Here is a 25,753-nt window from a genome sequence, read left to right on the forward strand (position 1 = left end):
CAGTTCCTGTAGTATCATGTGATAATGCAGGAAACGTCATATACCATCATGCACTGCTTTACTGCATCACAGAAAAGGGCGTGTTTACCACTCTGGACCACACCTCCCTCATCACTATTCCACTTTTTTATTCCACCCATTTTCCTACTTCTTCCTTAAACTACTTGCGGATCGCCCACCGTACATATACTGCAGCAGAGCAGACGCTCTGCGCTGGATCACGTACCTAGTACATGATCCGACACTTCCAGGTCTAGGGTGCACATGCGTGCCACCGGCGACCTACTCCTAGCGTGATTAGACACAGCGGGAGCTAATCTGCAGGGAACATGGACCTGATGTCCGCCGGCACCCCCCGATCATTCATTAGGCAGAGAGCCAGAACGGCGATCTGCCTATGAAAACAAGGCAGATCGCCTTGTTTACAATGGCGAAGCAGGAACTTGGGCCAATGGCTTCCTCTAGTGAAAGCACCTCCCACACAGTGCACAAACACTGGCTAGGTACACAGTTAACCCTTTGATCGTCCGATGTTTAACCTTTTCCCATCCAGTGTCATTAGTACAGTGACAGTGCATTTTTTTTACACTAATCACTGTATTTGTGTCACTGGCCCCCAAAAAGTGTCAAAAGTGTCAGTTAGTGCCCCAACTGTCCGTCCCAATTTTTCAGTCCTGCTATAAGTTGCTGATTGCCGATATTACTAGTAAAAAAAAAGAAATGAATAAAAAAAACATAAATCTATCCCCTAGTTCGTAGATGCTATAACTTTTGCGCAAACCAATCGATATATATATATTTTATATATATATATATATATATATATATATATATATATATATATATAAAATATATATGCTTATTGGGATTTGTTTACCAAAAATATGTGGCAGAATACATATTGACCTAAATTGATGAAGAAATTAGATTTTTTTTTTTTTTTTTAATTGGATATGTTTTATAGCAGAAAGTAAAAAATATTTTTTTTTTGTTTATAGCGCAAAAAATATAAACTGCAGATATGATCAAATACCACCAAAAGGAAGCTCTATTTGTGGGAAAAAAGGACATAACTCTTGTTTGGATACAGCGTCGCACAACCGTGCAAATGTCAATTAAAGTATTGCAGTGCTGTATCACAAAAAATGGCCTGGTCATAAAGGGGGGTAAATCTTCCAGAGGGCAAATGGTTAAGGTGGCCATACACTGCACAATCTGATTGTCCAACTCCTTTAAATCTACCATCAACTATATAGTGCAAAGGCCTGCATGATTTGATACAAATTGAATAGATTGTTCAGGTGGGTCACATCTGGCACAGTGGAAGCATACTTTTTTGGCACGTTTTTCCAACGTCATGCATAGGGTAGCCCATTGCCCTACACACAGCAAATGCAGGAAAGTAGCTCATGGGACATTTTGGCAGGTTTCTGTTTGTACATATTTTACTGTACATGTTGCTGCATTTGTTGCGCATTTTTTCATGTGGCAATATGTGTGTTTGCTTCTGCTTTTGGGTTGCCATTAACAATTAATGACACCAAAAGCGTAACTAGTTCATTTTAGATGTATAAAGGTGGCCAAACACCATACAATCTGATTGTACAATTTCGGCACAATCTCCTTTAGATTTACCTAAACTACATTATATAATAGGAGGACACATCTATCTATCCAATCACTCTGTATCCAGTCAGGCAGGCCCTTACACTACATAATTGATAGTAGATCTAAAGGAGGTGGTACAATCATATTGTACAGTGTATGGTCAGCTTTACAGACCTCCAGGGACACACTTGTCCTGTTTTTAACATTACAGCTCTGTTCCACATAGGCTGTTATGTGCTCACTCAGCTCCTGCACACTCTGCCAAATGAACGATCTATGCAAGATGAAGGTAGCATACAAAATGATCAAAAGCCTGGCTACGTATAGAGGGAGAACAATGCTCACTGACATTGCCTGCATTGGAAAAACATGAAACTGCAGAGGTGAACAGGAGCAATCTCCTGCAGGGGGGGCAGGTGCAGGGTGTGTTTTACCCCCCTTTGTACATGAAGTAGCATCTAATGTGTTTTTATGGCAGTGTTTCAATAGGTAAAATTTCAAGTAGTGCATGTGTTACTTTTTCAGGACTTCAGCACGATTTCACTGCCATAGACTATAATGTGAATTGTGCTGCAAATTGTACCTGTGTCTATATCAGCCCTGAAAGAAGTTCAATTTTAACCCTTTGCTAGTTAAACTTTTGTTCATAACATCACTGTTCCTCCCAGTGACATGGACAGTAGTGATGTCGCGAACCTAAAATTCGCGGTTCGCGAACGGCGAACGCGAACATCGGCAAATGTTCGCGAACCGGCGAACCGGGCGAACCGCCATAGACTTCAATAGGCAGGCGAATTTTAAAACACACAGGGACTCTTTCTGGCCACAATAGTGATGGAAAAGTTGTTTCAAGGGGACTAACACCTGGACTGTGGCATGCCGGAGAGGGATCACGCAAAAAAAAGTTCTTAAAAATTATAATTTTTTGATAGAGAGCCAATTATTGGAAAAATTAAAAAAAAATAAAAATAAAAAATTTCTTTGGATTTAGCATCTGGGGGGTCTAAAAAGTGTACCTGTGAAGTTTCAGCTCTGTAGCATGTCCAGAACCCCTAAAAAACAGCATTTTTCTTATATTTTCAGGAATATGGCTTCTCTGCGGCTGGCTTTTACTCTTGCAGGCATTTAGCGGGCATTTTTTTAGGCAGGCATGTCATTTTTTGTATTTAGTGTCTGGGGGGTCTAAAAAGTGTACCTGTCAATTTTCAGCTCTGTAGCATGTCCAGAACCCCTAAAAAACAGCATTTTTCTTATATTTTCAGGAATATGGCTTCTCTGCGGCTGGCTTTTTCTCTTGCAGGCATTTAGCGGGCATTTTTTTAGGCAGGCATGTCATTTTTTGTATTTAGTGTCTGGGGGGTCACAAAAGTGTACCTGTCAATTTTCAGCTCTGTAGCATGTCCAGAACCCCTAAAAAACAGCATTTTTCTTATATTTTCAGGAATATGGCTTCTCTGCGGCTGGCTTTTTCTCTTGCAGGCATTTAGCGGGCATTTTTTTAGGCAGGCATGTCATTTTTTGTATTTAGTGTCTGGGGGGTCTAAAAAGTGTACCTGTCAAGTTTCAGCTCTGTAGCATGTCCAGAACCCCTAAAAAACAGCATTTTTCTTATATTTTCAGGAATACGGCTTCTCTGCGGCTGTCTTTTTCTCTTGCAGGCATTTATCGGGCATTTTTTTAGGCAGGCATGTCATTTTTTGTATTTAGTGTCTGGGGGGTCTAAAAAGTGTACCTGTCAAGTTTCAGCTCTGTAGCATGTCCAGAACCCCTAAAAAACAGCATTTTTCTTATATTTTCAGGAATACGGCTTCTCTGCGGCTGTCTTTTTCTCTTGCAGGCATTTATCGGGCATTTTTTTAGGCAGGCATGTCATTTTTTGTATTTAGTGTCTGGGGGGTCTAAAAAGTGTACCTGTCAAGTTTCAGCTCTGTAGCATGTCCAGAACCCCTAAAAAACAGCATTTTTCTTATATTTTCAGGAATACGGCTTCTCTGCGGCTGTCTTTTTCTCTTGCAGGCATTTATCGGGCATTTTTTTAGGCAGGCATGTCATTTTTTGTATTTAGTGTCTGGGGGGTCTAAAAAGTGTACCTGTCAAGTTTCAGCTCTGTAGCATGTCCAGAACCCCTAAAAAACAGCATTTTTCTTATATTTTCAGGAATACGGCTTCTCTGCGGCTGTCTTTTTCTCTTGCAGGCATTTATCGGGCATTTTTTTAGGCAGGCATGTCATTTTTTGTATTTAGTGTCTGGGGGGTCTAAAAAGTGTACCTGTCAAGTTTCAGCTCTGTAGCATGTCCAGAACCCCTAAAAAAAAGCATTTTTCTTATATTTTCAGGAATACGGCTTCTCTGCGGCTGGCTTTTTCTCTTGCAGGCATATATATCAGTGGTGGGTGGGCAGTGGCACAGTACACTCTCTGTGGACCTGGCAGCAGTCACTGGCACCCAGGCAACTGCAATTTAAAAAATATATATATATTTTTTTTACTTTGCAAGCTGCTGTGCCACTTTATATATCAGTGGTGGGTGGGCAGTGGCACAGTACACTCTCTGTGGACCTGACAGCAGTCACTGGCACCCAGGCAACTGCAATTTAAAAAAAATATATATTTTTTTTTACTTTGCAAGCTGCTGTGCCACCTTATATATCAGTGGTGGGTGGGCAGTGGCACAGTACACTCTCTGTGGACCTGACAGCAGTCACTGGCACCCAGGCAACTGCAATTTTAAAAAAATATATTTTATTTTACTTTGCAAGCTGCTGTGCCACCTTATATATCAGTGGTGGGTGGGCAGTGGCACAGTACACTCTCTGTGGACCTGACAGCAGTCACTGGCACCCAGGCAACTGCAATTTAAAAAAATATATATTTTTTTTACTTTGCAAGCTGCTGTGCCACCTTATATATCAGTGGTGGGTGGGCAGTGGCACAGTACACTCTCTGTGGACCTGACAGCAGTCACTGGCACCCAGGCAACTGCAATTTAAAAAATATATATTTTTTTTTTTACTTTGCAAGCTGCTGTGCCACCTTATATATCAGTGGTGGGTGGGCAGTGGCACAGTACACTCTCTGTGGACCTGACAGCAGTCACTGGCACCCAGGCAACTGCAATTTAAAAAAATATATATATTTTTTTTACTTTGCAAGCTGCTGTGCCACCTTATATATCAGTGGTGGGTGGGCACACAGTGGCACTGCAGTGGGCACAGTACACTCTGTGGACCTGACAGTCACTGGCAGCCCAGGCAACTGCAATAATAAAAAATATTTTTTTTTTCAATTTATTGCAACAAGATGCTGTGCCAACGTATATATATCAGTGGTGGGCAGTGCACTGCAGTGGGTACAGTGCACTCTGTGGACCTGACACAGCACTCACTGCAATTATGACAGAGGAAAAAAAAATATTTTTTAAAATGCCAGGTACTGTGCCTGTGCCACCCGAAATGAGTGTCGTGTGCACACAGTACAGTCTGTGGTAGGTCTGTGGCCTCTCACACACAGCGGGCAGGCAACTGCAGTGTACAATAGATATATATATATATATATATATATATATAAAGAAAAAAATCTATTACCTTACCAGCCCTTAAAAGGGCTTTTGGGGACACTATATATATATATATATATATGTATATATATAAATAAAAAAATCCTCAATTACCAGCCCTTAAAAGGGCTTTTGGGGACACTAGATAGATATAGATATATATATATATATATATGAAGAAACAACTCAATTACCAGCCCTTAAAAGGGCTTTTGGGGACGCTAGGTATATATATATATATATATATAAAAAAAAAAAAAAAAACCACAAATACCAGCCCTTAGAAGGGCTTTTTGGGGTGCTGATATTACAGCAGTAGTGGACCAAGAACACTGCAAGACCAGGAACACTGACTAACTGTCCCTAGCTTAACAGCAGCAGCAGCAGCAGCAGCTCTCCCTACTCTCACTACACACACTGCTTCAGAATGATCTAAGATGGATGCTGCCCTTGCTTATTTATAGGAGGTGGGAGGGTGTGGGAGGGAGGTATGCTGATTGGCTGGAAATGTGTCTGCTGACTGTAAAGTTCAGGGTCAAAGTTTGCCTCAATGATGTCTTATGGGGGGCGGACCGAACATCGCATATGTTCGCCGGCAGCGGCGAACGCGAACATGCTAAGTTCGCCGGGAACTGTTCGCCGGCGAACAGTTCTATACATCTCTAATGGACAGTCCCTCTCACTGAAGTAGCACTGAAGTCACATCAAATCATTACAAATCTCACAGAAGTAGTGCTGAAGTAGTATCATGGTTGAATTTGGGCTTTAAATTGCACCACTTTAAATTGTACCATTGTGACCGTAGGCCTAATGAGGTCAGCTGCTGAACAACTTCTTTCTAAAGCCACGTTTCATGTCCTATGGGTCAGATAACAGGAAGTAATGAAGGAATTTTCTATAGGACGACTATAGGAGACACCACAGGCTGAGGTAATGCCTGCCTGCCAAAGAATATAGAGAAAGCTTTTTCTTTTTTGCGACAGAGGTACATTATCCACTTGACCTCCGGAAGGGTTTTCCCCCTTCATGACCAGGGCATTTTTTTGCTATTCAGCACTGCGCTACTTTAACTGGCAATTGTTCAGTCATGCAACACTGTTCATGATACAGTGTTCAAAAATTAATTTATAAGCTCTCTTTTGGTGGTATTTGATCACCACTGGGTTTTTTTTTTTATTATTATATAAATGAAAACATACCAAAATTTTGAAAATAAATTTGGACTTTTTGTTATAAAACATATCCAAAAAATCAAATTTCTTCATAAATTTAGGCCAAAATGTATTCTGCTACATGCCCATAGTGAAGATGAGGGCACTGGGAACCCAAGACAGTGGGTGGGGTTACCTCACCGCTGGATCCTGGGACAGGTGAGTCTTTTACACTTTTTGTAGCTGCTGACTTTTATTTTTACCACAGGTGACTGGAACTCCTCTTTAAATGCAGTAAGTGACATTCAATTTTGAAACTAAGAAGGGTGGGGGGAGAATTTTTTGTAAAAAAGTGACTGTTTTGGGCTTTAACAAAATGGCAGCCTCCAGCAAGAAGAAATGGGAGCTATGGCGGAGGCAATTTAACCACTTGCCAAACACAGATTTACTGCAGCAGGCTGGCTCAGGGTACTTCAAGGAAGTAGTGCTGGGGGGGCGAGCACGTGCTGCCAGCGCGCTCCCACCCTCACTAGGCAGCGGGGATGCCGATGCACAGACCAGTGGCCACGATTGCCGCTGAACACCGGCGATCGCTCCCCGCTGAACTGTTGCCCTTATTTTGTTTATAGCGCAAAAAATAAAAATTGCACAGGTGATCAACTATCACTAAAAGAAAACTCTATTTGTGGAAAAAAAAGGACATCAATTTTATTTCGGTACAGTGTCGCACGACCGCCCAATTTTCCGTTAAAGTAACGCAATGCCAAATCTAAAAAAATGGCCTGATCGTTAAAGGGGCAAATCCTTCTTCTTGAACTGGTTAAAGCACACACTAATTTTGGTAGCATAATTATTATCGTGGAATATATGTTTCTTGCTAAAGAACATGGATAAAGTTTCTATTTTAAACACCCAGTTAACCACTTCCCGCAAACTGACGTACCTGTACGTCGGCTTGCAGAAGTGCTTGTATGGCTGCAGGCATCAACCCAGCACCGTTTTTTAGAGCTGGCGGTTGGCTTTCAGGTGATAACAGCCGATGCGGCTCAGCAGCCACTCAGCCGTTATCGCCGCGAGCAGGAGGTGACGCCCCCCTCCCGCTGCCTTCTGCGGCTCTGCCCGGGTCTCCCACCCCACCGAGCAACCAGCCAGCACGTCTGCCGGCTGGTTGGAGTCACAATGTCACTTTCGGTTTACTCTGCTGCTAACGGCGCCGATTTTAAAAAAAGTAACAGTATTCAAAAATGCTAATTTCGGCATTTTGAATACTTTGAAGTGCAGTGGAGGGGTCTGGACAATGAAAGTGACAGCAATAAAAGTGATCAGATTTTTATTTTTTTTTTTAAAACAGTGCTAAAAATAAAGCCCCCCCCCCCCCCCCCCGTAGCCGTGAGCATGCATACGTATGTTGCTCCCGAAAATGAAAACGGTGTTCTAACCACACTTGTGAGGTATCACCGCGATCACCAGAGTGAGAGCAATAATTTTAGAAAAAGACCTCCTCTGTAACTCTAAACAGGTAACCGTTAACATTTTTTAAAGTGTCGCCTATGGAGATTTTTAAGTACCGTAGTTTGACGCCGTTCCACGAGTGTGCGCAATTCTAAACTGTAACATGTTAGGTATCTATTTACTCAGCATGACATCATCTTTCACAATATACAAAAAAATTGGCCTAACTTTTTTTTTTTTTTTTTTAAATGCAGTGAAATGTATTCTTTTCCCAAAAAATTGCGTTTAAAAGATTGCTGCGCAAATACCACGTGACAAAAAATATTGCAATGACCGGCATTTTATTCTCCAGAGTTTTTGATAAAAATATATATATATATATATATATATATATAATATTTGGGGGTTCTAAGTAATTTTCTAGCAAAAAATACTGATTTTAACTTGTAAACAACGTGCCAGAAATAGGCTTGGTCCTGAAGTGGTTAAAGTATACCTTCTAGTCGACTGACAATTATGCTGACCTCCTGGCTTGTCTACTTTTTACGTCATTAACCAGGAACAAATTGGCAAATGGGCAAATCAAAAAATGCTGAGACATGTCATTTCCTAATTCTAAAATATGCAATTATGATTTATGTGTGTTATATGTTTTGCAGGCTGCCGCACGCCACGAATCACTAACAAGTCTGAACTTAGCAAAGAAAGAAATGTGGCGCAGAGAAGCAGAAAAGAAGCAATGAACCCATTCAGCACATTCAAATAAATAGATATATTACATGGACAATTCTACTTTCACCATAAGCTTGTTTGTTTCCACACAGCAATAGTTTTCCCACTTTCATTGTTTCCACTACCTGTGGTCTTTTTTCAGTTAAGCATTTAGGGCATGGAGTCTCAACCAGGGTTCCATGGAACCTTAGGGTTCCTCCAGAGGTTGCTAGGGGTTCCTTGAGCAATGAGCAATTTCTGCCCTTCTAATAAGTTCCCACTGACACCGTTGATCTTTTAAGCTATTTCTAAGGGGGAATTCTTTCCAATGCCCACAAGTGTAAGGAGCATTCTTCCCACTGACCATCACACTAACGTATCATGAGTTGTAGATATAGTAATTTTTAGCAGGAGTTCCCTGAGAGCTGAAATTTATTTCAAGGGTTCCTCTGTATTGAAAAGGTTGAGAAAGGATGATTTAGGGTTTCAGAATCAAAACAGTTTGAAGGAAGAAGTAATCGTAACAACTTACTGGTCACTATAAGAACCATGAAGTGTTCTTTTAAAACATTGTTTGAGTGACAGGCAGTCAATTCTTTGTGTATTCCCCTGGTGCCGAATTTGGGGCCTGAGAACCCTAGCAGCCTGTAGTGAGAGCATTGATGGCTGTATTAGCAATGATATCTAATGGTGTCATGTAACGCGTCTCCATTCTCACTTGTAGCATGTCCTCAATTTTTGACTATCGCTACACGGGCTGTCCCATCAGGTCCACCTGTCAGTTTTTCAGGCGGACCTGATTGGACCTTGCAGTCTCCCATATGGAGCGGCTGATGTCAGCGGACATCCCCTGCTATCTGATCTGATCCTGCCTGCAAAATCCACACTGATGGTGGTCCTATGTTCCATCAGTCTGGTGGATTCGATAGTAATGGAATAAAATGGACAGGCTGTCCGTTTCCATCCGATTTCCCCATAGAGAAGAGCGGGACTGTGTCCGTGTCCACTCTGCATAGAGGAGCAGATAGGACCTTTTATCCGCCTGCTTAGCAGGAATCAACAGAGCATTGCCCTGCTGAGCAAGTGGAATCAAGGCCTAAGGCCCCTTTCATACATGCAGACCATTTGTTTCATCAGTTCATTCACTTTTGTTTTAAAGGAAAAAGGGATGAAGTTTACATCAGTTTTACATCTGTTTTTACATCTGTTTATTACATCCACCAGCTAGAGTCCTTAACCACTTGAGTTCCGGAGCCATTTTTTCATGGAAAAACAAATCGTTTATCTGTATGCATTCGTTTTTTGTCCAATCCGGGTTTTTCAACAGAGGAAAAATAGGGCTTTTAGCCATTCCAAAAAATTGATGTTAACGGAAGCGAATGTAAACAGATGTTAATGGATGATCATCCATTTACATCCTTTTTTCTATAGAGATCCATTGATATCCGTTTTTCATCCCTCAATGGATAGATGAAAAACTGATAAACGGTCCACATGTGTGAAAGGAGCCTAAAGCATTTGGTTTCTACCTCTATAGGAGAACTGAGGGCTCATTTACATGAGTTTTGATAAAAAGTGATTAATCAGCGCTAACCAACGGAAAAAAAAAAACGAGTACCCCAATTAATAGCTAAATAGCCAGATAAGGGAACCAATGGCTGCCAACATAAAAGTGCATTCACCTAACCCTAGAAATGATCCAAAAATATATATAAATTATGTAGCGCCAAATGGCGCTACATAATTTATACATCATATACATAAGTGATGGTCTCTGAAGAGCAATCCACTTTCAGGTCGCTCCTAAAGTGGTTGTAAAGTGAGAAGCATTAAGATATAAAGCCTTCTGTGTGTAGCCCCCCTAATATTTACCTGAGCCCCATCTCGATCGGCGATGTTGTCTCGGCTGCCCAGGACTCCCCTCCTCATTGGCTGCGACAGCAGCGCGGCGCCATTGCCTTCCATTGCTGTCAATTAAAGTCAGTCAGCCAATGAGGAAAGAAAGTGTTGGGGCCGGACTGATTTGACACAGGGAGCTGTGGCTCGGGTCGGGTGCCCCCATAGCAAGCTGCTTGCTGGGGGGGGGGGGCACTCAACAGGAGGAAGGGGCTAGAAGCGCTGAAGAGGGACCTGAAAAGAGGAGGATCCAGACTGCTCTGTGCAAATCCACTTCACAGAGCAGGTAAGTATAACAAAGTTAAATATTTTTAACTAAAAAAAATCGAGACTTTACAATCACATTTGACAAACTGCAAGGAAGCGTGGTATCACTTCTCCACCGACTGCTTTAACCCTTTGATCCCCAAACTAGTGCAATGCAACCATGTGCAGAGCGACTGTATTCACTTGAAATGGCAAAAGGGGGAATACATTTCTGCCACGACTGCAAAGCATCAAAGATGCGACATGTGTACACCCCCGGCCGGCGGCCATTACCTTTGCAGCTAATCGGGGTAGCATAGCAGTTGGGGATTATAAAAGAGCGGCTCAATCGTGGGATTTTACCGACCCCAACCTATGATGTGAACAAGCCCTTAGGGAGAAATTAATGACATTAGCTAAAGAGTAAGACACGAAAAGCTCTTTCTACAGACACTGCACTTTATGGCAAATTACAAAATAAATCAGTGCAGCATAGCAATAAAAATAATTACTAAACAGTCCAAAAGTCCCATGAAGCTATGTGTAACTATACACATCCAAAAATAGTGGATATATTGTTAATGTCTATATATATATATATATATATATATATATATATATGAGAGCTGCTGGCTTTGGGTACAGTGCTGGATCAAGATAAGGGGGTGGCAGGTAGGTAGCAGGTTTTTCCAGGCCTGCGGCCTGATGTGGGTCTGCCATGTTTACTGGTTACCTCTCCAGCCCATGTGAGTTGCGACCCTGGGTGTAATAACTGAGACATGGACGACTCCGGCATCTTGGTTTTGTGGTTTTTTTATTGTAGAACAGGGGATGGGAGAAGGGAATGAGCGGGATACTCCTTTAGGCTTAACTAATTACACTTGGGACTTAATCCTAGAAAAATGCCCGTTGGCGCTTTCTTGACGCTAGCCGACGCCAGTCAACGCTCACCAACACTGAGAACACACTGTAGCTTGATAGAAGTGCTGGATCCTCGACAATAAGCCCAGAAGATCCAAGACTGTGAATTGTAGAATTATTGACACTGCTGTACTACAAAGTCACTGAATACTCCCCTCCCGCCTTGCACTGGCTTGAGGTAGTACACTATAGATTTCTGTAAAGCTGCAACTCTCAACTGTCACACTCTGTCCAATTCAGGGCTCATATGCAGATGCCCCCTTTAACCTTGAACTCTTCGGGGTTCACTGACTATGTACCCCCTCTGTAACTTCAGAGTCCTCAACCTAGGTACCCCCTTTCAGCTAGCTGGCACTGGATCCCAGAACCTCTTCCGGAGTGGTCCCCTCTGACTCTGGCAGACCCCCAGGGGCAATCCGCAGTACTCACGACCTGTATAGGCTTTCCTGGGACTGAACCCCTCTCACGCTCCGCAGGCTCTCGGCACACCAGATCCCCTCAGCTCAGCTCAACACTCTCTGGATTCTCAGGTGACACCTCGAAACAACCACTTCCTCAGACAGGAGGAGAGACAGCCGCACTCTCCACCCTGGGACTCTGCTCCCGCCAAAGACACCCTGTCACGCACTTCCCCAAAACGTATACCCACTCCCAGAATCCTTTGCAGCATAATCTGCCTCCTGGGGTAGTTACAAGCTTGGATGTGTCCCCTGATTGGGTTTCCCACACTGCCCTATGAGAAGCCTCTCACAGGAGCCAGTGGGGATACTTCTCCCCTCAGCAGGCACATCTGGAAGCCCTGACACCCTAACTAAATAAATCACAGCCCCGCTGTTAGGCAGACAAGGCCCACTATACATTTACCTAGCACCTACCTGTAGGGTGCTACATATATATATATATATATATATATATATATATATATATATATACATATATATATATATATATATATATATATATATATATATATATATATATATATATAATTTGTGCAAACATTGTTTCCCCCCCTCTAAAAAAAATTAAAATACGAATAGTGCAAATAAATAGATACATACATCAATAATATATTAGGCATAATAAAATCCCCAGGTTTAAATCAATCCATCAAAAAGCACCCCTGATGAAGTCGTACTGTGATGAAATGTGTGGGAGTCAACGCACAGCAATATCCTAATACATATAGACGCACACATTTAGCAGCACCTGGTAGTTGTGTGAAGTGCTTTAATTTGTTTTTAACCGTTTTTAATAAAGGGTCTTATACTTTTATCTGCTCTCCTTTTGCCAGATTTTTTATTGGGATATATGCAGCTCAAAGCCTGTGGAACGGGAGACAAGTGTTGGCTTTTTTTCATAAGCACTTTTTTTAGACGAGCTTATTCAGATAATTTGGTCAACGTCATATACAGTAGTAAGTCTGTTTATATTGGGATGACCTCTGGTGGTGGAACTGAGTACTACTGTTGAAAGAAAACGCCTATTGAATCTGTACAGTTTACTTGAATGAAGACTGATATTTTAACTTCCTAATCCTTCAAACTTTTTTATGAACTTTTCTGGGTGTATTGGATTTAATTATGTTTTTTGAAGGGATGATATACACCTGGGGGTTTTATTACACTTAATAAATTGGCAATATTTGTATTTATTTATTTGCATTTTATATATTTGTTTGGGGTCCATGATATTGGTATTCGCAAATGTTAAAATATTTTTTTTATGAGTTGTGCAAAAAAATTTACTTTCATGTTTTCCTAAAGGAAACAGCACCAATGAAAAAAAAAAAAAAAAAAAAAAAAACACCCTAGAGATGCTGGTGTGCTAAATCACACAAAAAAAAAAAAAAAAATGGACGCTGCCAGTATTAATTTCTTTATGTGAAAACGTTGGTTGCCTGGTTGTTATGCTTGTGCACTGTCTTCCCTCTCACTTTGGTTTCTTCTTGGAGAGAATCCATGACTCATATACTGACCATGAATTTGTGTGGTTGTTGGGTTCACTGAGGGGGATTGTGTTTTTAAGACTTAGATCTCAGAAATTGCAAAAACAACTTCTGTATCTGCACATAGTTACAGTATGGCCATGTAAATGTATATTGCTGCTTTGCCTGAATCATAGTCTCCACTCAAACTGGTACGACTTGTCAGGCGACTTGGTCAGCCTGACAAGTCACGCACCGTCGCGGTCCATTGAGTAGTACAGGAACGGTTCTAATAGGAGCGACACAACTCGCTCCGACTTAGAAAAAGGGTCCTGTACTACTTCGGGGCTACCTGGAGCGACTTGCATAGACATTCATTTTATGAAGTCCGTGCAAGTCACGCCGAAGTCGCGGTGCACGCAACTTCACAGGTTGCCGTCGTGTGAACCGAGTCTAAAGTTTCTTTAATTTCAGTGATAAATTGTATTTATATACATTTTCTTCGTTTTCTTATATAAACATGGTAACCATGATATGCATAGGCGTGCGCATGGGGTGTGCCGGGTGTGCCTGGGCACACCCTAATCACCCTGTGTCTGTTAGTGTAGCTGTCTCCCGAGATCTCCATCTTTGGCACTGAGGGTAGTGAAATACTTGGTGGAGAGGCAGCTGTGCTGTTGGCTCCAGCAGACAGTGAGGCTTGCCAGAGCCGCTCAGTGTGTGTGACACTGTCAGGTAATGTTAATGCTTGCAGGGGGAAAGACCAGCTGTCAAAACTCAGGGGTGATGTCGGGGGTGGGCGGGACAGAACAGCTATCAAACACCAGACAATGGGATGGGGTCTGGGTGGCCGCTTCGTTTATGTGGCTCCGCCCCTTTCTTAAGCAGCCCAATCATTGGCTGGTGTTTGACTGCTGTTCGATCCCGACATCACCGCTGAGTTTTGACAGCTGGGCTTTCTCCCTGAAAGCAGATATGATAGATATAAAACATCATGCAGTATTACAAAATGGGAACATCAAAAAAATTGACAGCATAAATGGACAGAGAAGTGAGTAAATGTATGCGTGGTACACTAAAGGCAATAAAGGCATGGATGGAACCATGGATGGAGAAACCACAGATAAGTTAACCACATTTTAAAGTAGAAGTTTAATCTGCTTATTTTTTGCCTATCCAGGTTCCTTATTCCTCCCCTGATCAATATGCTAATACATTTTTTTTTAAAACCCTACTGTTTCCATTACATACCTAAATTTGGGCACAGTAAAGTGGGTTGACTGCATCACAGCGCCCTGTCTCAGTACTCTGCTCAAGAGCCCTCGTCCCCGATGCAAGCAGTAGGCTAGCTCGTGAAAGCAGATATGCAATTGCTAAAATGTCTTGATGGTTGATTTTCAGTCTGAAAGAGTGGGCATTTCTAGGCAGGCTCTATTTGCATCCAGAGTGCAACAGGTAACACTCAGCTGAGATGCTGACACTCCATGACTGAAAGAACTTAAATCCCATGAGAGAAAGTGGCAGGCCAGGAACCACAATGCAAGGAATGTAAAGCGCTAGATGATGCTGGATGTCTTCCAGCCACGAAATGAGGAGGACTCTACCTGGCTTGCTGCAGCTTCTAATGTACAGTGTGAAACACACACAGTGCTCAGGAAAATCGGAGTAGATGTAGCGCTTATGCCCACAGGAGCCACTGTTTATGATGGGTCCTTTGTTCTGCCATGACTCCTAAACCCACTTGGTCTCTACTGACACACTCAGTTAAAGGTAGAGGTCCACTCACACCTGTATAGCTTAAGAGTTAGTAAGTCACTACGATATATTAATGCACAGGGTAAATAAATGTATGTCAAGGCAGGTAAACAGTACCAGACTTAGCATCAAACAAACAGAAAACCTTAAAGCTGCAGAATTATGCACTCTGCAGTGAACTCTGGCCTATAACAGTAGGAAATAACTAAACTGCCACATTGTTAGTCAAAGTCTTAATGAGCTGAGTCAGACCCAATTAACTCAATGATAATGTTCTTGAGTGCACGGTATAATGATACCTCAGATATGGGTATCCATAAAAGTTCCTGAGCCGAGTATCTCTAGAAGATGTACAGTGCCTTGCGAAAGTATTCGGCCCCCTTGAACTTTGCGACCTTTTGCCACATTTCAGGCTTCAAACATAAAGATATAAAACTGGAATTTTTTGTGAAGAATTAAACAACAAGTGGGACACAATCTTGAAGTGGAACGGAATTTATTGGATATTTCAAACTTTTTTAACAAATAAAAAACTGAAAAATTGGGCGTGCAAAATTATTCAGTCCCTTTAAGTTAATACTTTGTAGCGCCACCTTTTGCTGCGATTACAGCTGTAAGTCGCTTGGGGTATGTCTCTATCAGTTTTGCACATCGAGAGACTGAAATTTTTGCCCATTCCTCCTTGCAAAACAGCTCGAGCTCAGTGAGGTTGGATGGAGAGCGTTTGTGAAAAGCAGTTTTCAGTTCTTTCCACAGATTCTCGATTGGATTCAGGTCTGGACTTTGACTTGGCCATTCTAACACCTGGATATGTTTGTTTGTGAACCATTCCATTGTAGATTTTGCTTTATGTTTTGGATCATTGTCTTGTTGAAAGACAAATCTCCATCCCAGTCTCAGGTCTTTTGCAGACTCCATCAGGTTTTGTTCCAGAATGGTCCTGTATTTGGCTCCATCCATCTTCCCATCAATTTTAACCATCTTCCCTGTCCCTGCTGAAGAAAAGCAGGCCAAAACCAGGATGCTGCCACCACCATGTTTGACAGTGGGGATGGTGTGTTCAGGGTGATGAGCTGTGTTGCTTTTATGCCAAACATAAAGTTTTGCATTGTTGCCAAAAAGTTTGATTTTGGTTTCATCTGACCAGAGCACCTTCTTCCACATGTTTGGTGTGTCTCCCAGGTGGCTTGTGGCAAACTTTAAACAACACTTTTTATGGATATCTTTAAGAAATGGCCTCAGCTGTAGATCTCTGCAGTTCATCCAGAGTGAACATGGTTCTCTTGGCTGCATCTCTGATCAGTCTTCTCATTGTATGAGTTGAAAGTTTAGAGGGACAGCCAGGTCTTCGTAGATTTGCAGTGGTCTGATACTCCTTCCATTTCAATATTATCGCTTGCACAGTGCTCCTTGGGATGTTTAAAGCTTGGGAAATCTTTTTGTATCCAAATCCGGCTTTAAACTTCTCCACAACAGTATCTCGAACCTGCCTAGTGTGTTCCTTGTTCTTCATGATGCTCTCTGCACTTTAAACAGACCTCTGAGACTATCACAGTGCAGGTGCATTTATACGGAGACTTGATTACACACAGGTGGATTCTATTTATCATCATTAGGCATTTAGGTCAACATTGGATCATTCAGAGATCCTCACTGAACTTCTGGAGAGAGTTTGCTGCACTGAAAGTAAAGGGGCTGAATAATTTTGCACGCCCAATTTTTCAGTTTTTTATTTGTTAACTTAACTTTATTTGTTAAGTTTGAAATATCCAATAAATTTCGTTCCACTTCATGATTGTGTCCCACTTGTTGTTTGATTCTTCACAAAAAATTCCAGTTTTATATCTTTATGTTTGAAGCCTGAAATGTGGCAAAAGGTCGCAAAGTTCAAGGGGGCCGAATTCTTTCTCAAGGCACTGTATATAAAGTACCTGGCACCTTAATGTTAGTGTTGGACAGCTTGCAGTGGGGCCCTTCTGTTGATGGTGCGCACAAATCTGTCTCTTAAAAGAGTTTGTGGAGAATAGTTACAGGGCTGCAGAGTACTGAGCAGTCTATGTAAACTGGGTGCAGTAAGGGGTTAAGAGTTGTATCTCCTCCCAGCACTCCCGGCAGATGACAGGTCCGACTTCACGCGCTTGGTGGTTAGCAGTTTCAGCCATCAGGTCCTGGAGGCTCAGTGTCTTTCAGCTCTGGCTCACACACTGGACTCGGTATCTGGCAAGTGCTGGCAGCCTCAGCAGTAGGTCTGGCCTCCCTCTGAAGTATGCAGACAGGATCAGGTAGCAAGTCCCCTTTGTGTGACTCGTATTCCCTGGTACACTGAGGCACTTCTCTAAGTCCTCTCTGCATGGCTTACCTCTGCAAAATAATTTTAATATCTCTCTTTTACCCAGGAAATTCAGCCCCTCTCTCTCCTCCTCTGTGTACAGCAATTCTGGCTCTTGTAGTTTAGAGTCTATCTGTTCCTCAGTCACTAGTATTGAGCTCAGTACTCCAAGAAATTACAAGTCCTAGTGTAGGGTGACCAGACGTCCCCAGTTTTTGGGGACAGTCCCCAAACGAAGTCCCCGGGCCAAGTCTGTCCCCAGTTTTGTCCCTGGATTGGATTTGAACAGGGGCAATTTCAAAGACACTCAGTGCAGAATTAAAAAAAAAATCTGAATTCCACTCCGCTGCTCCTACTAGCTTAGGGGAGTGTATTTTTTCCATTTTCAGTGCCCCTTTCTGATGATCATGTGCTGTTTGGAGCGGAGGGACTATTTCTTCAGTTTCAGGCGCATGCTCATTCCGCTCCTGCTCGCTCGTTCTGCCTTGGCTCAAGTCCCGGCCAGCAGCCTGCCTGCTTATCTCCTTGCCTTCCCTAGAGTGATCTTCCTCCGCTAAGCTCCGCTCCCCACCCAGTAGTAGCCGGGGGTCCGGAGATTGGGACTTGAGAGGCTGTAAGGTGGGCGGCGGCGGCGACAGGCAGAGAGAGGCAGTTGAGCTCAGCTTACAGTGTCCAGCAGCAGGAACAGAGGAGAAATGGATCAGATTGTGGGGCTACCAGTGCCTTCAAGGCTTCAACACAGGTGTGCTTTAGGGTTGTCTGTGAATGGACTACATTGCACTGTGTTTTTCTCTCTGGCATAATAGATGGTATTATAACTCACAGGCAGCAGGCACTCTATCATGGCTCTGGCTGGCAGTGCACTGTCACAGTGTGTCACTAACATGGCTGCTCATTGGTCATAAGCTAACAAAATCAGCAGCCAAGTTACGTAACACACACTGTGACAGAGCCAGCCAAAGCCATGATAGAGTGTTTGTTGCCTGCGAGTTATCATAATGCTGATGATCTTAACCAGTTGCCGACCGCCCCATAGCAGATTTACTGCTACAGGGCGGTTGCGCTGTGCAGGATCATGTATATATACATGATCCTGCATTTCTGGGTATCGGAGCCAGCGGACTCTATGTCTGCCGGTACCCGCCGATCATTCTGTAAACAGGCACTATGTAAACAAGGCAGATCGCCGTTCTGTCAGTAGGGAAGGTATTGATCCTGTGTTCCTGCAAAGCACCTCCTGCACAGTGAGAAAACACTGGCTATGCACACATTAAACCCTTTGATCACTCTAGATGTTAACCCCCCTTCCCAGCCAGTGTCATTAGTACAGTGACAGTGCATATTTGTAGCACTGATCACTGTATTAGTGTCACTGGTTCCCAAAAAGTGTCAAAAGTGTCACTTAGTGTTCGATTTGTCTGCCGCAATATCGCAGTCCTGCTATAAGTCACTGATTGCCGCCATTACCAGTAAAAAAAAAAATATGTCCCTGGATTTCATTATAAAAATCTGGTCACTTTATCCTAGTGTCCTTTGTGACATCCTCTCCCTGCTGCTGATTTGGATTGGAAGGAAGGGGGGGAGAGCAGAGAAATGAGTGAGGAATTATACAGGGCCCGCTCCTTTATAGATCAAGGAGGGGTGAGTGGGAGAGACGAGTCGGCACACACAGGCAGACACAAGGTCTCAGCGGCAAGGAGCAGCCTCCTCACACTTATGGCTGTGCAACATACCAGCATTGAAACATAGCTACATAAGAAATTTCCAAACAGAAGAGGAGCCTGGGAAACTGTTTTTATCAAGGATAACTAGAGAAAGAAGCTTATATGCTACATTCCTTGAACTGATACATTAATACTGTGTTTCAACCATTTCACCTCCTAAAGGTTTACCCCCCTTCCTGACCAGGCCATTTTTTGCAATACGCCACTGCGTTATTTTAACTGACATATGCGCGTACCCAAATAAAATTGATGTCCTTTTTTTCCCTACAAATAGAGCTTTCTTTTGGTGGTATTTGATCGCCTCTGCGTTTTATATTTTTTGCACTAAAAACAAAGAATGACCGACACTTTTTTCCCCTATTTTCCTAGTTAAAGCGGAGTTCTACCCTGGTTATACATTTTTTTTATAAAAATACCCCCGGGACAGTCAGGGCTAGCACATTCCACAATGGCTAGCCTCTGATCTGTCCCGGGTTGCACTTACCTTTCAGGAGAACTTACCTTGAAAATGTCTTGTCCAGCGCTGCCATCTCAGGTGTGGGCAGCTTGAAGCCAGCGCGATCCTCTTCCGTGTCCTCTTCGGTCCTCTTCCTTCTTCTTCGGTCCCACGATGCACTGCACCGGCCCCGACGTCACTTCCGGGTCGCGCGCGTCATCCCTCCACAGCTTCTGGGCATGCCCAGAAGCTGTTTAGAAGGGAATGACGCGCGCGCCCCGGAACTGACGTCGGGGCCGGTGCAGGCGCAATGATTCCTGGGAGCGATGACGTTCAGCTCCCAGGAATCATTGCAAAAGCCAGGAAGTGATGAATCGCCGTGGCCGCCGAGGGGAGGAAGAAGGAAGTAAGGTGAGTATATTTTCTCTAAAAGGTAAGTAAAAAAAAATAAAAAATTGCGATTATCCATTTGTTTTTCAGGTGACCCGGAGCGAGAAGATGGAGGTAAGTATAAATTTCGGGTGGAACTCCGCTTTAATGGCAGCGATCAATGACCTATAGTGGGACTGCGATTTTGCAGCAGACAAATTGAACACCTAACTGACACTTTTGACACTATTATAGTGATCAGAGCTAAAAATATGCACTGTATTCACTGTACTAATGACACTGACAGGGAAGGGGTTAACATCAGGGGCAATCAAGGGTTAACTACATGCCTAGCTAATATTTCAGTGTAGTGGAGGAGGTGCTTTTACTAGTGGAAGACATGGATCAACGTTTCTACTTTACAGAAACACAGGATCCATGCCTTCTGTACTGATAGAACAGCAATCTGCCTTGTTTACATAGGCAGACTGCCATTCTGTCAGTATAGTAAATGATCAGCTGGTGCCGGCGGACATTGGGTCCGTGGGATCTGCTCATCAGCTCCCACTATGTAAAATCACAGTGGGAACGAGCCACTGGCAACACGCACCCGTGCCTGATACCCAGAAGTGCAGGATCACGCATATACTGTAAATGTTATCCTGTGCAGCACCACCGCCCTGTACCAGTAAATTAGCTATAAGGGCAGTCGGCAAGATAACAAGCCACTTACAGGTTCACCTTTACATTGTGCTTAACCGCCTCCCACCCACCATATAGACAAATGACTGCGGGCAGGATCCTTCCTCGTTCTGGGGGCGTACAGCACCATGATTGCAGGCGCGCTGTGTCCCTGGGACACAGTGCGACCCAATCCCAGAAAAGAGTTGATGACACGCCGATCACATGTAAACACGGAAGTGGCAGTTCTCTTCACCTCACATTGACAGAGCGTGAGGAGAGTAGAGCCGATCAGCGGCATCTCCTCACAGGGGAGACCTGTACAGATAAACAGGGCACTGATTATCAGGTCAGCCCCAACAGTGCCCAGCAGGTATTCCAGTCTGGGCCCATCAGGGACACCAATCTGTGCCCATCAGTGACACCAATCTGTGCCTATCAGTGATGCCAATTTTTTCCCATCAGTGAGGCAATTCTGTGCCCATCAGTGATGCAAGTCAGTGCTGCCTTTCAGTGCCCATCAGTGCCTGCTCATCAGTGCTGCCCATCAGTGCTGCCTATCAGTGTCCATTAGTGCCACCCATCAGTGTCATCCATCAGTGTCCATCGGTGCTGCCTATAAGTGCCACCTATCAGTGCCCATCAGTGCTGCCTCATCAGTGCAGCCTATTAGTGCGCATTAGTGCAGCCTCATCAGCACACATCAGTGAAGGAGAAATTATTACTTATTTACAACATTTTCTGACAGAAATTAAGAAAAACTTTTTTTTTTTTTAAATGTTCTTTCTATTTTTCGTTTTTTTTTTTTTTTTAGCAAAAAATAAAAAACCCAGTGGTAATTAAATAGCACCAAATGAAAACTCTATTTGTGTGAAAAAAAATGATAACAAATTAATTTGGGTACAGCGTTGTATGACTGTGCAATTGTCTTTCAAAGTGTGACAGCGCTGAAAGCTAAAAAATTGGCCTGGGCCGAAAGGGGGCTAAAGTGCCCGGTAGTCAAGTGGTCAAAGTGAATATAAAATGTTATACACTTTAAATATTGAACGCTACTTCATATATTTCAGTAGATTGCCACCTTTCACAGGTCTCTGTATAAAACAAATAAATATTATAGTTTACAATGTATACGCAGTCTAAAGATGCCCATTAATGGTATCAGGCAGACAGGGTCATTTTGAACATATTTTGTCAATTTATGGGTCATTTTCACTATAAACATACAAACTATTTTCATTCTGCTCAGAGAATGAATGGGCAAATGCAGAATAATTCAAGTACAGTATTGGAAAACCCAACTGTGGATGGTCAAACCCATTTATTATTTAGCACCAGCCAGTAACATAGCTTTTAAGTAACAGATTCAGTCAGATTCAGATTGCTAAAAGTATTTGTACCGTAAGACCACCTATTCAAAGATAAATGAGCTCAAAGGGTCCCATCATATTTAAATCAGTAACCACAGTGACATTTTTTACAGGAACAGCTTTTATATTGAGTTCCAAGGTCAACATAAGCAAGCACTGTGCTGGTGGTGGAGATCCAGCTCCATTAATGGCTATCAAACATTAACCTACTGGTAAACATGTACAGCCTCCTGTGATGTGTGGAGAGCAGACATGAAAGTTCAATCACTTTCAAATAGTTCTAAAAGTTTGCACAATCAGAATGGTCCAGCATTCAGACATTTTACACCAGTAAGCAGTTTGTTTTTGTTTTTAATTTTTTGTTAAAAGGGAATTCCAGATTTTAAACATAGTTTCATTTCATCCAGCTTGGACCTAACTATGTAACTCTGCATATATCATACCTGTGGGATCCCTCTAGGATCTGGAAATCACAGTAGTAGGCACCCATACTTCAGTGATCTCCACTAGCTTCTAGCTCCTGTGCCATGCTGGTCAGCTGCTCAGCGTGGGTGCCATTCAGAGAATGTTTTGCTTTTTCTCAATGAATACAAATTATTCTGTGATTGGATGAGGTGGAGCATGTGACATCACTGCCCTGATGCTCCACCTCGTCCAATCAGAGAATGCTTTACATTCATTAGGAAAATACAAAGCATTCTCTGAATGGCGGTTGCACCAACAGGTTGACCTCATGGGGTTGAATTACTAAAATTGAAGAGACCAAAATTTGGTGCAGCTCTGCACAGAAACCAATCAACTTTCAGTTTGTGTGATGCACCAATGACAGTGTTCTAGCATCACCACCTGATGGGTTCCCGGAACAGCAGATAAGAGAGAAAACAGAATGGGCAAGGCAGCAATACCCAGTAATAAACTACTCAGGACGTAGGCTATGCTACCCAATGCATATCAATGTTTAAATGTTTATCTTTTGAAGAATGTACCTTCAATGGAAATACAGTTTCTGGCTTCTTTTTTTGGGCCATATTGCATTTCAATAGAATTTTGCTATGAAGAGAAAGGAAAATTGTCTAAGTGCAGTGCTTGCATACCTCACAACTGTCCCTCATTTGAAGCAAACAGGGCTTTATTTCAGTGGGAACGTGGGGAAGCGCAGTCCGGCACCTCCAGCACAGACTGTATGTACTGGAAAAGGGGGCTGGGGTGTGCTGGAGAGTCTATTGATGCTAACTCCTGGGGATCTATTGTAGCTGGGGGTGTAGTGCTGCTGAGGGGGTCTATTGTTGCTGGAAGGATCTACTATTGCTGGAAGGATCTTATGTTGCTGGTGGGGGTATTTTGTTACTTTGGGGGGATGTTGTTGGAAGGGATCCACTGTTGAGGGGGGGGGGGTCTATTGATGTTGGCTGCTAGGGGATCAATTGTTACCAGCAGGGTCTATTATCATTAACCAATTCCATACAAATAACTTAACACCGCAAAACGATACTTGCTACTGTATTCCCTAAAAGGAACGGTACTAGTAGGTGGATAGGGGACGGAAACAATGGACAGTGCTCAGAGGTAGGTCAGGGGCGGAGAGAGTACCCGCACCTATTCTCAGAGAAAAAAAAGCCCTGGGAGGGAATGTCCTTCTTATGGAACCAAATCCTTCTATCCCTTTTTCCATTTTTTGGTCTGATGTATTGACCTTTATAAAAAAAAGTACCATTTAACTCCAAAAAGTTATTCTACACTAAAATCTTTCATCCCACCTCTAGATCATTACACTTGACATTTTTGAACAACTAATATAAAGAAGTAGTGGTAAAAAAAACTATTGTGAATACCACATAATGTTCAATAGCCAGCCAAGAGCAGCCGAGGACTTTGAGAACCCAGAGGTGTTTGCATGGACAGCCTGTGGATGGGTTGTAGAGTAAGTTTTAGGAGACTACATTTACCATTGTTTCCTTATTGCGGCACCAGACCTACATCCTGTGGTAGGTCATAGTACAAAAAAAAAAAAAGAAACCACTCACCTGGTTTAATGGCATTACACACTCGCTGGCCTGAACAGTGAGGTTTTGCTTTGGTGAAGAAGACTAAATTTTCAGCCAGCAGGCAATGGTACCTGGTAATGTTAAATGGTGTCCTGTTCTGGACAACAAAGGAATGACACCACAGAAACAGGTGAGTGTAGCAATCCTGCTGCTTTGGCTTGGGTCCTAGTGTAACATGCACCTTAAGCCCTGTACACAGGGGCCCATTATCGTCAGGTTCAACAGAAACCACCCGACATTTGCCCTGTGTGTACAGCAGCCTGTTTTGTTGGAGATACAACAGCTTTCAGCTTAGCCGATTAACTGCAGTTCATAAATTGGACACTAGATGTCGCTAATGCTCAGTGATATGCTATGCATTTTCTATGATGCGCTGTAACTGTACTGTACTTGTTGGTTACCCTTTCCTGTCTGTGTTTTCCTCACAATGAGAAGGGTGATATCTTTTGCTTTCTGTGTTATGTTCCAATAAAGAAGCCAGTTCCTGTTACTCCACAATGTCTGATCTGAATAGACTCCGCTGCACCCAGTGATCGCACTCTGCAACATGTTCGACAGAAGCAGGATGAACGTCCAGCTTCTATCGTATCAAACAAGCATGCTGGAAAAACAGCTGCTGATCGGCATCCGATCACCAGTGTGTTCTAGCGGGGGCAGTCCCCCTGTCAGAACAAAAAAGCTCAATGGGGAGATCACTGTACTAACACAGCATAGTTAGTACAGCGAGCTCCTCCAGATCTGCTTAGCTGTTGTTTTTTTGTTTAGCCTGCTGGGCTGAATAGAAAAAACTTATAGTGTGTACCCCGCATAAGAGTGGCTTCAGAAATACCTTATTAATTTGGGTTACAGCTAACTAGAAGGCTTGGTTTACACCAGGGGAGGGGAACCTTTTTTCTGCCAAGGGCCATTTGGGTATTTATAAAACCATTCGGGGGCCGTACAAAATTATCACCTTAAAAATTAGCCTGTTATATTTGGTCAAACATTTAATTAACTCACCCCTAATGTGATGGCTGCAACTGCTTCTCTTTGGTGAGGTGTGTGATGTTAGCTGGTGTTGATGATGTTGCTACTCGCAACAGGTTTTCCAGGTTTGCGTCGGTCAGTCTGGAGCGCAGTCGACTTTTTTGTGGTGGTAAGTTTTGAAAAGAACTGCTGGCAGGTACCGCTGGTGGGTATAGCTGGCTGGTACTGCTGTGGGTACTGCTGGCTTAGGCTGGTACTGCTGGCTTGTACTGTGCTGTGAGTACTGCTGGATGGTACTGCTGGCTCAGGCTGATACTGCTGTGGGTACTGCTGACTCAGGCTGGTACTGTGCTGTAGGTACTGCTGGCTGGTACTGCTGTGGGTACTGCTGGCTCAGGCTGGTACTGATGGCTGGTACTGTGCTGTGGGTACTGCTGGCTGGTACTGCTGGCTCAGGCGGGTACTGCTGTGGGTACTGCTGGCTCAGGCTGGTACTGCTGGCATGTACTGCTGGCTGGTATTGCTGTGGATACTGCTGGCTGGTACTGTGCTGTAGGTACTGCTGGCTGGTACTGTTGTAGGTACTGCTGACTCTGGCTGGTACTGCTGCCTCT

General features: G+C 43.2%; 1 protein-coding gene across 1 annotated transcript in view; it reads left to right on the top strand.

Annotated features, from left to right (window-relative positions):
• Positions 1–8,610, top strand: part of FAM162B (family with sequence similarity 162 member B) — a 42,322-nt gene extending 33,712 nt beyond the window's left edge. The window contains exon 4 of the mRNA XM_082252520.1: positions 8,426–8,610. Within this exon, the coding sequence (XP_082108646.1) occupies positions 8,426–8,509 (84 nt within the window). The 3' untranslated portion in view covers positions 8,510–8,610. The remainder of the gene's footprint in view (positions 1–8,425) is intronic.
• The last annotated feature ends 17,143 nt before the right edge of the window (positions 8,611–25,753 follow it).

Source organism: Pelophylax lessonae, assembly GCF_965119305.1.
Source record: "Pelophylax lessonae genome assembly, chromosome: 3".
NCBI lineage: Eukaryota > Metazoa > Chordata > Amphibia > Anura > Ranidae > Pelophylax > Pelophylax lessonae.